This window comes from Equus asinus, chromosome 6 (genome assembly GCF_041296235.1).
Source record: "Equus asinus isolate D_3611 breed Donkey chromosome 6, EquAss-T2T_v2, whole genome shotgun sequence".
In the NCBI taxonomy this organism is placed as follows: Eukaryota; Metazoa; Chordata; class Mammalia; order Perissodactyla; family Equidae; genus Equus; species Equus asinus.
Window position 1 is genome coordinate 66,437,417 of NC_091795.1, and position 13,183 is coordinate 66,450,599.

General features: G+C 46.7%; 1 protein-coding gene across 6 annotated transcripts in view; it reads left to right on the forward strand.

Moving 5' to 3' along the window:
* Window positions 1-13,183, forward strand: part of THADA (THADA armadillo repeat containing) — a 307,081-nt gene that overhangs the window by 282,703 nt on the left and 11,195 nt on the right. The window contains exons 37-38 of one of the 6 annotated variants that reach the window (XR_006529036.2): window positions 9,633-9,744; window positions 10,096-10,146. The exons of 4 other annotated variants lie outside the window; for them this stretch is intronic. Coding sequence is in view for 1 of the 2 variants with exons in the window: in XM_044772323.2 (XP_044628258.2) it covers window positions 9,633-9,715 (83 nt within the window). In the remaining variant the exon portion in view is untranslated. Of the gene's footprint in view, window positions 1-9,632; window positions 9,817-10,095; window positions 10,147-13,183 lie in introns of those variants that run through there. One more of the 6 variants, XM_044772323.2, reaches the window with a different exon arrangement.

The window sequence follows — 13,183 nt, forward strand, 5'->3', positions numbered from 1 at the left end:
GTTCATTTTTAGCTATGTGAATCATTGACCTTCACCTTGAGGCGGACAAAAGGTCTCCCATTTCTGGAATGAGCTCACCTGCATCTTCCTAAGATGGATGCCATTGGGGAAGGTGGGGGTGAAATAGACTGAGGTAGGAGACAGAGGAGATCCCGCTAAGTTGACCTCTCAGGGGAGAAGGAGACTCAGAAGCTCCCTGTACTGCCCCAAAGCCTAGTCTTCTGGAATTGGGCCCAGCTGCCCAGGATGCGGTACCCCTCTCTCCTCTCTGTGACTGATTACCTGACTGCTTACCAGTGAGAAGCAGCCTCTAATAGACAGTGAAGAGCACAGTTTGGGCTGATGACTAGGGCCCCAGTGGCCTTATGCTTGCACTCTCTGCCTCTCCTGAAGGGATCCGACGCTGAAGGAAACTCCTTTCTGGCTCCGTCCCCAAAACAGGTGGGGTCTTGGCAATTCCCTGAGCTCCCCCTGCAATAGAACCTCTGGTTTCTGGTTGCTGCCCTGAAGGACTCTGATTTCAGTCTTCTCTCCCATCTCTCCTTGCTGTTGTTTCTCCATCTCCACTCACCAACAGAGGACCTCTCCCCGTAACCGAGGAGGTGCTTTCCCATCTGGGAAGGAGAGCTTTGAAGGCAGCACCCTCTTAGACAGAGAGTAGTGATCTGGGAAGCAGAGCGTCGCCTCTGTCCTGAACTAGTTGGTTCTACTCTCTTCGCTTCAGTTTCATCATCTGTAAAATGGGGGTGATTGCATATCTCACAGAATGGCTGTATTAAAATATGAATAAAAACAAACATGAAAAGTGAACAAAGTTCCATCTTCAATTCAATTGCTAAATATTTTTTTAGTGCTGGAAAACCAGAAACTTGGTATTTGTTATAGAATCCCTTCCATTCACCCAATTAGAGAACCTTACCACCTTATTTTGGAGGTGCCTTTTTATTCCCTCTATCATAGATTCGTTCTTATCTCTCTTTTCAGGCAGGGGAGAATTTAAAAGCGGTTGACAGAATAGATATGTACCCCTTGACATTTCATCATATGTTTCAGTAGAAAGGAGTTTGGCTCTTTCAGAAGTCTGACCCAACGGTTGGCGACCGAGTTGAGGTATCTTCACTCTGTAGAGGAGGCGGCTGTGTGAGTTTTGCCAAATGGCTGTAGCTTCCCAAAGAATTTTGGATTATATCTCTCGACTTTGATGGGAATAAAATAACAAAGCCTCACCCACCCAGAGCCTGTTGCCTTTTGCTGAGCAAAGTTATGTCAGCCGTCAGTACAGAGGCTTTGCCCCAGCTGGAAACCCGATAATGAGCGAGGCCTGAGAATCTGGGTTTCCCAGAGCGTGTGGGAAACTGAATATTAGAAGCCACAGCATTCCGACTCCGATACTTGGACGGAGCTTGTGCATTCCCTTGGTTACAGCCATCTGGGGCTCGGAAGGGACAGAGGTTTAGCCAGAGCCTTGTCTCAGCAGTTGCTGAGGGGCCCAGGCCCCTGGTCACCTTGAAGTTCTGTCCAATCCTCACCTTCGGAGCAGCCCCACAGCAGCGAAGAACAATGCAAATCAACCACACCCCTGCAAATTCCTGTCAGGGAAAGAAGGCAGGCGCAGGATCAAAGCCTCTTGTAACCCAAGAATTCCTCAGCAGCTTGAGTCCCTTAATAATTATGGTTTGGAGATTTGCCAGAAAGCAAAACCACTTAGCATGCCATATTTAACAATGAACAGTTTTCTATGTTCATAATAGTCTCTGTGCAGAGCAAATAGACACCTTGAACAAAGGGTAGGATATTTATATGTGTACATAAAATAACCCTCACTACCTTAAACCGAAGCCTGTCTGCAGGGAAGAATGTGGCACTTCCCTCTGCACTGGTACCTACTTTATGAGTAAGCTGGAGAAAGGCTACATACCCTGCCCCCATCCCCACCTCCTTGCATTTAAAAAAAAAATAAACCTTTGTTTAACTCAGAATTTTCCAAACTTATTTAATAGTCACCCCCCCCGCCAACCCCGTCCCAGTTGGTTTTGGAGTTTGGAGTTTTTTCTTTTGTTTTGTTTTAAATATCTACTAACATTCTAAAAAGCCAGTGTCCCAGGGGAAACTTTTCGGGAAATGATGGCCAAAGAGGGTAGGAAGCAGGGATTTAGACCAGTGGGAAGATGGAGAAAACAAGTCCCAACCCTGAGGGGTGAGAACGTGATTGCTGGAACCCAGGTCTATACATCCGTTTAGAGAACCCCTTCTTGGTCCCTTGTTCTCTGTGTCATTGTTTGTTCAGTTAGTCATTTATTCGACAAACATTTGTGATTGGGGGAGATTGGAGAAGAATGGCTGCTTGGAGGAAAGTTTGTGAGAACTGAACGTTCAAGGATGGGTATAATTTCAGTGAGGAAAGATGGGGAGCATTCCAGAAACATAGGGGTGGCCAAGTGTGAGGCCTCTTCAGGAAGGGAATGGGTTAGTACGGGACAAGCCTCCAGTGTGTGAGTGGGGTGGGGTCAGATGGAAGCTGGGATGCGGTGGAGGACCTCTGGATCGAGCTGGACTTCTTCACATGCAAAGACAGAATGTCTGACCCAAGCTGCTTTAGCACAGAGAGCATGTAACAGGGAATTCAGGGGCTGGAGCTGGCTTCAGATGTGGCATAATTCAAGGGCTCAGTGTCCCAAGGACCTGATTTCTTGCCATTTCTCCCCTCTGCTCTTCAGTTGGTTCTGTCTTCAGATAGGCTGTCCCTTCCTTTGGAGTTGTAAGATGGCTACAGCACATCTAGCTTTTACATCTTCATTTATGTAAGGCCTGTGTCATAAAGTCCCATTGCTTTTTAAATGGCTCTAGTTGGGTTCTAGTCTAGTTCCATCCCGGAACTAATCTCTGAAGGGGGAACATGATGCCCTGATTGGCTTAGACTTGGGGTAGGTGCCCATGTCTGGAGTGGGGGGGTTGGGTTAGCCCCACCCAAACCACGTGAATTAAAAGATATGGAAGGGTTGACTCTCCAGGGGGAGATTGGGGTACAGCTATCCAAAGAAGGTGAATGGAAGCTAAGGCACAAAAACAACAGATGTCCACTAAAACTTGGAGTGCCAGGCCAGAGGATCTGGATATCATTTGCACTAGAGAACCAGTAAAGATTTTTGAACAAATCAGTAACATGATCAGAGCTATGCATTAAGATTAATTCAGCTACAGTTTAACAGCTGCCATGTGCTTGGCACATGGTTGGGGCTCAATAAATATATATTGAATGAGAGAAATAAATGGATGGATTGGGGGCAGGGAGAGAGAGAAATTAAAGGTAGGGAGCACTCTTAGGAGGCCATTGTTTGGGAGGGGAGCTAGCATAGGAAATAACAAAGACTCATCAAGAAAACTAAAAGGTTCCATTGTCATGAACCCACATAAAGAAGAACAGTCAAGAGGAGAGTGTTGTTCAACCATGCCAAACAGTCAAAAGGTCAGATCAAGAAGGATAAGGATTGAGAGGATGTCATAAGAGAGTTGAGAGAGAAAGTCCAGTAGTGGGAAGGTCAGAAGCCAACATCAAGGAGTTTAGAAGTAAGTAAAAGGCCACTCTGTAACATCATCTGTCTTCTCATCCTCCCCACGTCAAACTCAGCAAAAAAAAGTGCGCCTTCACCTCCACGCATGCTCCACACAGCACCTTATGCCGTCCCCATGACTTTCATCCAGCCATAATGCCCTTTCCTCCCATATGTCTTTAGGCTCTCCCTCTGCTTCTCCAGGGCTATCTCTCATACAAATATTGACATACTCTCTTGTCCTAAAACTGCATTTCCTAGGCCCTGCTCTGTTTTCAAGCTAATGTTTTAAAAGAATCATTAGGGAAATTTTGAAGTTGGGGAGGACAGAAGCTTGGGCTTACGTTGAATGTCCTTTGTAGAAGACAAGATTATCTGGAAGAAGGAGTGGTTAGGGGGTAGAATATAGGGACAGGGGGAAGATTGGAACAGTTTATATAGAGGTTCAGTTAGAAGTCACCAAAAAATGAAAGAAAGAATTACCAGGGGGCAGTGAGAGGCCAGCTAAGATTAAGTAGCATGAATTTATAGAGAGCCTAATCAGCATACAGCCTCTCTTCAGCTGAAATTGATAGCTCACAGTGGAACAGTAGATTGGGTTTGGGGAGAGGTGGTTATGGAGCATTGTTGAGCCTGGTACCAGGTCAAGCTGACAAGAGGATTATAGGCTAGGAAGAGCATCACAGACCCATGGGGTCCAAGATGTGTAGAGAGAGGCAAGCGATGGCCTGACAGAAGGGCAGGGCCGAGGACGTGGTCAGGATTAAGGTGAGGGGGTAGTTTCAGGGGAAGAAGTAGAAGGTGAAATAGTCATTTTAGAGATTTAGAGAGGCCATATAGTGTAGGGGCCGTAGTGTACAGGCTATGTGGTTTGAATCCCATATCTTAACCTGTATCTCTGCTGACCTCATTTATAAAATGGGGCTCCTAAAACCTTTGAAAGGTCATTGTAATTAATACATACGTAATTAATATACATGAAGTTCTTAAGATAGTGCTTGCACGTAAGTGCTCAATAAATTTGGCACTGATGATGTTCATTTAAAGTGATAAAAAAGCTTAGAATTTGAGATCTTGAGATTGAAACAATTGCAAGTAATGACAAGTTCTCAGATGCCATTATGGTTTTTTGAAGTAGAGTGAAATGGGAGACAGAGAGTATTGGAATTCAGGAGGTTGAAGAATAGTGAAACCAAATACTGGGAGGGACATCTTTATGGATCTTGAAGTCACCAGTGGTGTGGCAGTGACTCTGCGTCATTGAGAGAGGCCAGGTCTCTAGTTAAGGTTAACAAGAATGGGGAGGTGGTTAGTATGGATTTCAAAGGAAGGGAGATTGTTGAGTGAAAAGGGTAAGAGGGTTGTCTAGAAGTGGCAGGAGTGTGCTGATCTGTCTGAGGCAGACACTGAGGGAAGAAGGAACGGCCTCTACCTGAAAGTGAGGAGGATGGCAGCTCCTGTCAGGAGGAGGAAGAAACAGGGAAGGGACGTAAAATATGGAGAATTTGCTCACCTTAGAACAGATTTTGATTGAGAAAAGCTGTTTTTTCATAATAGCTTTTAGGAAAACCACTTCCCATGCCTGGGAGCAAGTCTGATTAGGGCAGGAGGGTAGGGGAGGAAGTGGAAAGGAGGGAAAGGAGGTTTTAGAGTAGACCGCTGAGAAGTAGCCAACAGCAGGAGGCTCTGTTCCCTCACCTTGATTGTAAGACGCGCGACATTAGACTAGCTACCTCAGGCCTGCGCGCCAGTGTGGGGCACAGCCCAGCTACACACTCCTCCCTGATTGTCCGTCCACATCTCCCGCTCTGTAGGGCACACAGGTTTCCCTGCATTTCCCAGGTCAGTGCCACTGGCAGCTCTGACAGAGGGACCGGAAGAGCTGGGATTGGGGTCTTCTGCTTTTAGAGAGCAGAGAGCACTCAAATGGCTTTAAAGGGAAGGAAACAGGACACCGGCAAGCTTCGGGCTGCCTTCTCTTCCCAGAGCGCTGCTCTGTAATGTAATTGTATTCGGACATGTTTTTTGCCTGACGTCAGGGAATAGCCTCCCTTAAAAGCTTTCATGAAAAAGCACAACTATAAAACAGACTCAGGCAATGAAATGGAAACCAGACGAGTGGGTCTGTGTAATTCGGGTAAAGAGATTTCTCCTTGGGCTTTGGGATCTGATCTCTGCTCTCTGCAGAAAACTCTATTTCACAGGATCTGCTTACATACACATCTTACCTTGCAGGTGCTTTCAGACGTAAAATGTCCTGCTTTATTACAGAACATGATGAGGTACAGGGAAGCCAGGGTTCCCTCCTCAGTGGCTGTTCAGACACCCTCCTAGGTTTGCAACCTTTCTACTCCTCCGAGTCCCACACCTCTTGTGCTTGTGTGGGCCAGGCCCAGCAGTGGGGAGGGAGGGCCAGCCCCTCGTCCACCTTCATCTGTCCACTCCTCACACTCCTGCTCAGGGTTGGTCTTTGGGAAATGTGTCCTGGGGAACAATATTCATTGAAGAGGCCCTTTCTTACCCACCACCTTTTCGTTAAAGCTGCAGGGACACAGAATTGAATTATCCTCTGTTCTTGGCACAGTCTCTGGCTCCATCCCTAAGGAGGTCCTTTCTTTTCTGTATTTTTATTTTTTATCGAGGTGAAATTCATATAACATAAAATAACCACTTTAAAGTATACAATTCAGTGGCACTTAGTACATTCATAATATTGTGCAACAATCACCACCATCCAATTCCAGAACATTTTCATCACCCCAAACAAAACCTTCATCTATTAAGACATCACTCCCTCTCCTCCCCTCGCCTTCCCAGGCCCTGGAAACCGCCAGTCTGCTTTCTGTCTCTGAATTTTCCTATTCTGGACATTTCATATAAATGCAATCATATCATATATGGCCTTTTGTGCCATATATGGCATGTTTCACTAGGCATGTTTACAAGGTTCCTCCATGTTGTAGCATCTCTGCTCTCTGCTCTCTGCTCTCTGCAGAAAACTCTATTTCACAGGATCTGCTTACATACACATCTTACCTTGCAGGTGCTTTCAGACATAAAATGTCCTGCTTTATTACAGAACATGATGAGGTACAGGGAAGCCAGGGTTCCCTCCTCAGTGGCTGTTCAGACACCCTCCTAGGTTTGCAACCTTTCTACTCTTCCGAGTCCCACACCTCTTGTGCTTGTGTGGGCCAGGCCCAGCAGTGGGGAGGGAGGGCCAGCCCCTCGTCCACCTTCATCTGTCCACTCCTCACACTCCTGCTCAGGGTTGGTCTTTGGGAAATGTGTCCTGGGGAACAATAGTACTTGACTTCCTTTTATGCCTGAGTAATATTCTATGGTATGGATACACACCACATTTTGTTTATCCATTCATCCATTGATGAACACTTAGATTGTTTCCACCTTTTGGCTATTGTGAATAGTGCTGCTATGAACATTCATGTATAAGTTTTTGTTTGAGTACTTGTTTTCAGTTTTTCTGGATATATACCTGGGCTTGGTATTTCTGGATTATATGGTAATTTTATGTTTAACATTTTAAGGAACTGGAGGTCTTTTCTTTCTTTCTTTTTTTCTTTTTTCTTTTTCTTTTTCTTTTTCTTTTTTTTTTTTTTTTTGCTGAGGAAGATTAGCCCTGAGCTAACATCTGTGCCAGTCTTCCTCCACTTTATATGTGGGTTGCTATCACAGCATGGCTAATGAATGGTATAGATCCACACCCAGGATCTGAACTTGCAAACCCGGGCCACTGAAGTGGAGTGTGCCAAACTTAACCACTGCACCACAGGGCCAGCCCCAGTGGAGATCCTTTCTTGATGGACATCGTCCTAAGTCTGCTCTAAGAAGGAATAGCAGGTGTGTACCATCCCATCCCCACCCTCCAAGACATGTTGACCTCGTTCTGCTAGAGCTAGAAGGAAACCAAAGGAATAAGGGTGAGGAACCAAGAGTCTCTCTGGAAATGAAGAGGTCACCAAAGAGATGCTAAAAAGACTAGACTAAGGCAGGGGAAGAACTTAGTGAGAAAGGGACTTAACAGCCCAGAATGCAGGAAGATGTGAACCTAAAACACCCATGGCTGATATGGCCAACCCGCTAGCGATGGGGGAATAATACCAGAGAGCTAGGGACTTACTTATTCCTGTAACAGTCGGGGCAGCGGAGCCAGGCAGAAAGAGCCTTCATGCTAAGGAGTTAGGACATTCAGGCTTTGAGGAGCCACTGAAGTCTTTGGAAAAGAGGCGTTAGAAAGATCTCCCCAGGGGCCGGCCCGGTGGCACAGTGGTTAAGTTCGCACGTTCCACTTCTGGGTGGCCCAGGGTTTGCCGGTTTGGATCCTGGGTGCAGACATGGCACCACTTGGCACACCATGCTGTGATAGGCGTCCCATGTATAAAGTAGAGGAAGATGGGCACGGATATTAGCTCAGGGCCTCAGCAAAAAAGGGGATTGGCAGTAATTAGCTCAGGGCTAATCTTCCTCAAAAGAAAAAAGAGAGAAAGATAGATCTCCCTGACCACAGGCTAGAAGATAGCTTGGAGATAAAGAAGACAAGACAGGAAGCAAGGAAGCTGCTTAGAAGGTTGCCGTTGTTCTTAAAGAAGACTGGTGAGGGTGAACCTAGGAGTGGCAGTGGGGATGGAGAGGTGGGGTACAACTGTCAGGACAGATAACTGGATACAGAGGCGAGGGTTCAGGACAAGATGCCACTGAGAAGAGGACAGGAACTAGCAGAGGAGAGACAGCACTGCTCACACTGACAGACTGGACTCAGAGAAGAGGTGAGAGGCTGTGCGTGTAGGGAGGGGCAGGCTGTGGAAGCAGACTAGGCTGCTCCTTGAGTGAGGACTTCTCTCAGAGGAGAGCCACCTCCCTTTTCTCCCTTCAAGGGACAGAAATATTCAGATGAGTTCAGTATGTTCTGACCTCACTATTTTGACCTGGAGGACATTGCAACTGTATGTAAATACAAATTGTTACTCTGAATCATACTAACACTGATTAATTTTCATCAAGAAATTATTTTCCAGTATAACTCCATCAAGCCAATTTAATTCCTTGATCAATTTTTTATAGAGAGCAGTTAAACCATTTCTAATGTTCTCCCTTATTTTCTTAAGTATAAGCTCTTTGATATGTAAATTTGACAGTAAGGATTTGATTTTTGGTCGAACACTTTAGTCAATAAGAATTTTAACATACCTGGTTTTAGATTTTGTCAGTTATATTTTTTTGTTTGTTTCCACCAAGTCACATTTTCCCCCTGGTGGCGGTTATTGCTATTATTATTATTGGCATTTTCAGTGTTACCAACAGCGTGACTTGTTTGGTCTGTTATCATGAATTTTGTCATGTGCTATTTAGCCATTGTCAGTTTAGTTTTATGTTGATTGTTTTGACCAGTAACATTCGTGGCAAGATCAAAACATCTTCAAGGTCAAAAACAACCTGCTTCTTCCCAGAGTTCCCCTGTCTCCTGATCCCTCCTCCCCTGCTCCCCACCGAAGGACTGATACAGAAAGGAAAGGAGCTTTTCTGGGCAATGGACTCTGGGGTCTCAAACCCCTTAACACCCAGATGCTCTTCCTACAGGCTAATGTAAATCCGTCCTGCGACAGTTTCTCTTTTCTCTTTTTTGTTGGCTAAAAACCCAGAGCTTCACTGCTCTCTATTCTCTGAGTCATTATCTCCTCCTGGGCTTGTTAGGGAGATGGGGAGAAGGGGGGCAGATTGCCCCTTCCAGCACGAGTGCTTTGGAGTAAGTGACCATGTAGAGAGGACTAAAGCACAAGGTGCTGAAGAGGTGGAGGTCATTGAACACTCTGGGAGGCTCAGCAGAGTGAAATCACCATGGAGCAGGCAGAGTGCAGGGGAAGAGCTGGAGAGGGCGGGGATCATCAGGGGCAGGGGTCGGGGTCTGACTTTGCGTCTTGCACAGGAAGGCCCTGACAAGGTCCAGGCCCCAAGAATCCTTGCTGAAGGGAGGAATGCCAAGTGTGGGCCAGTCGCTATTGTCCAGAGCATCTCTCGTCTGGACCCAGCTCACTCCTCACCCTGTGCCCCTTCACACCCCAGGGCCCCAGGGACTGGCCTTCATTATCCTGCTCTGGAACAGCCATGGACGAAGCCCATGTGCACGCCTTACTCTTTGCTGCTGAGCTGGGGAGAGAGCACAAGAAACAGGACAGTGAGTTGCACACAAAACTGGGTCCAAATGCAGTACCCTGAAAGGTTGAGAGGCTGGTGGGTGCTGCTCCCTGTCCCATAGGCTGACAGCCCCTAGGGGAACCTGGTCCCTTCACAGGCATTGTTGCCTGAGGGTGATGTTTGTTTGAATCCATTCCTTATTTGATGTGGTTGGAAGTGAACAAATGCAACTATTTTTATCAGCTTTGAGCTGAGCATACTATTAGCCAGTTCTAAGTTAATTCGTCAGCCCCTTTTCGGTGAAGTATGGCCCTACTGCAGGAGAAGTGTGCACTTTTAAGTCTTATGAAATGCTTATTCGTTCCATTCATGTTGGCTTATCCATTTTTAGGGTTGGATACAGTTGGGGAAAAATACGTATATATTTACCCAGTGATTTGAGGTAGGTCCACATTTTTTAAACTATAGTTTTTTAGCTTTAAAAATAAAGGGTTTTTTAAAAAATATCTTTTCTTTAAAATGAAAACAAAGGATTTGCTGGAGTATTTCTGGTTTCATGGATAGGTCACCAAAAAAGTGTTTACATCAGGCATCCGACTGTATCTGTGGGATCTCAGTCTTTGGGAGCTGGATCTACAGGAACTTTTGGGAACCCAAGCCATTTGTTCCATAGTAAAACAGCTAGAAAATCAAGAGAAAGCAAATTACTTCCATTTGAAAGGGTTTTTTCCCCAAGCATTTTTAGAATTTCAAATGATGGTGTTTTTATCCTTTCCCTCAGACCTGGAAAATTTTTCCACCTCCAGACACAAAGTAGTCTGTAGCAAGAGAGCTGGCGAGGAGGAAGTGAGCTAGGCATTGCCTTCCAGGAAAAGGAGTGAGGAGATGAGCTCCTTCTCATCTGCCCAGAGAGAGCCCTTGGCCTGTTTCCTGATGAGCACTGAAGAGTTCCCTCCATTCGCCTACAGGACTGTTCACTTAAGGAGACTTCCCCGCAAGGACTATTTACAGTTGGTTAGGGTTGTGGGTAAGGTTAAGGCAGGGGTTCTCAACCTTGACATTTCTCACTAGTGACATTTGAGGGCAGCGGGGGCTGTCGTGTGCATTGTAGAATGTTTAGCAGCATCCCTGGCCTCTACCCAATACATGCCAATAGTACCACCTCCTCTAAATTGTGTCAACCAAAAATGTCTCCAGACATTGACAGATGTCCCCTGGGGGCAACGTCATCTCTGGCTGAGGTTGATAACCACTAGGTGAAGGGAAGCAATAAGTGATGTTGAGGTTCCTAGAGACTGGCAACAGTAGGAAGCTCTTACCGCCCCCCATCACCTACAGCTGAGAGCAGAGGGAATGGAGAGCTGAACTGGGGAGATGCAGCCACTGCCAGAACCTTGCTGACTTGCAGGGGAGGGCACAGGAAAGAAATACCCAACTTCTCTCCTCCAACTCCAAAATCTCAGCGTTCCCTTTCCGTTAGCTGAATCCAGCTAGAGCCAGGTGGCAAGGAAACCTCGGGAATGCAGTTCATGGAGGCCAGCCTCTGGGGCACTGAGCGGGGTGGAGGAGGACAAAGAACGGGTTTGGGGGAGGGCACACAGAAAATAATCAGTCTATTCATCCATCCATCTGTTCATTCAGTATTTATAAGCCTCTCTGCAAAACGGTCAAGAATCTAGGCTCTGGAGTGAGACAAGCCTGGGTCTGTATCTGGCCCTACCACTTACAACCTGTGTGATCTTAAATGAGTTATTTCTCTAAGCCTCAAAAACCTTGAATGTAAAATGGCAACAATAATTCTGTCTACCTATGTGACCTGATTCTTGCAGTCTTGGAGTTTTCCCATTGAAGAAACATAAGTCTGAAATAAATTGCTTAGTACAAGACTCTAATCAAGTGCCAAGTGAGTGGTATCTGCTGTGTGCCCAGTGCTATTTACAGATGATCCTGGGAGAAGCACAGACGTGGGGTTCAGCCACGGAATGCCCTCCCTCACCATCTGTGAACACACTGAGCGCAGCTGTGAGCAGAGAGAGGTCACAGTGGGAGAAACCTAGACCACAGGCCTGACTTCGGTCCTGAAGGACGGGTAGGCCTGGCGGAGTCAGGATGAGGAAGAAGACCTCTCAGACGGGGAATGGTGGGTAAATCAAAGCCATGAGAGTTGGAGAGGGAAGGCCCAGAGAGCAGTGGGGAGACTGGTGAGAGGAGACCTCTGGTTGAGGGGCAGTGTTCTAGTCTCTAAAGGTAGGGGGCTGGCTGGAGGCCAGCTGCCTTCCTCAGTACCCTAGTGTAGGGGTCACAAACTCACATCCACAGGGGCCACACAAATGACACACACCTGTAAAATGGGCCAGGTGGCAGTAGTGTGGTCCCAGACTGGATGCACAGATGCCTCCTGTAGGACGTGGCCTCTGCTCCAGGCAGCTGTTGTCACATTAAAATGCAGACCTAAGGATACCAGATTCTATTTTCTGAATTTTCAAAAGATACTAGAAATTTGGATTTTTATGAGAAATTTCCTGATTTTTAAAAAACCAGGTGAGGGGCTGACCCCGTGGCCGAGTGGTTAAGTTCACGCGCTCCGCTTCGGTGGCCCAGGGTTTCGCTGGTTCAGATCCTGGGCACAGATATGTCACCGCTCATCAGGCCATGCTGAGGCAGCGTCCCACATAACACAACCAAACGCACTCACAACTAGAATATACAACTATGTACTGGGGGGCTTTAGGAAGAAAAAAAATGATTGGCAACAGTTGTTAGCTCAGGTGCCAATCTTTAAAAAAATAAAAAACCAAGTGAGCTGTACCAAACTTGTGTGAAGACCAAAAAGTGCATTTGTACTCCTGTCCAGACACTTCTGATGGGCCCCTTGGGACCTTAGAACCCTTGAGCTGTGTGTGTTCGGGTCTGTTCTGCCTCCATGTGTACTGTCTTAAACAATGGTTTCCAGGACTTAAAGAAGAAAAAGAGGGAGGAGGAAGAAGACGAGTCCACCTGGCCAGGTGAATCATGTCTACGTTCCCCTCCAGACTTTATACTATGGCCAGGTTGGGAGTGGGGAAGGGCTGGCTGGAGTCCAGAAGCAACAGCTTAGGGCAGTGAGTGGGTGGCAGTAGTGTCAGTGCTCCACACACTGCTGGCACTTGGCCCAGTGCATGCTGGGCCTGCCCTTGAAAGCACTGACCAGCACATTTGGTTCTTCTTTGATGAAATTTTTTAAATATTCAGATAAAGAACAGAGACTAACACCACAAATACCCATGTTCCCCCACCCAGACTTCCTGCTGGGTTCTTCAAAGCTGGAAGTGCCACCCCTCCCCGTTCCTTAGGACTCTGACCTTCCTCTGGGCATTTGTCTCGGGTAGGGTTCATCTGAGAGCTCTCTTTAGTGGTAAAGGCTGAGATGCTGGCCTTTGATGGGATAGCCATGAAGTCCTCTCAGCATTGCCATGCCTGGAAATCGCACCTCTGAGCCC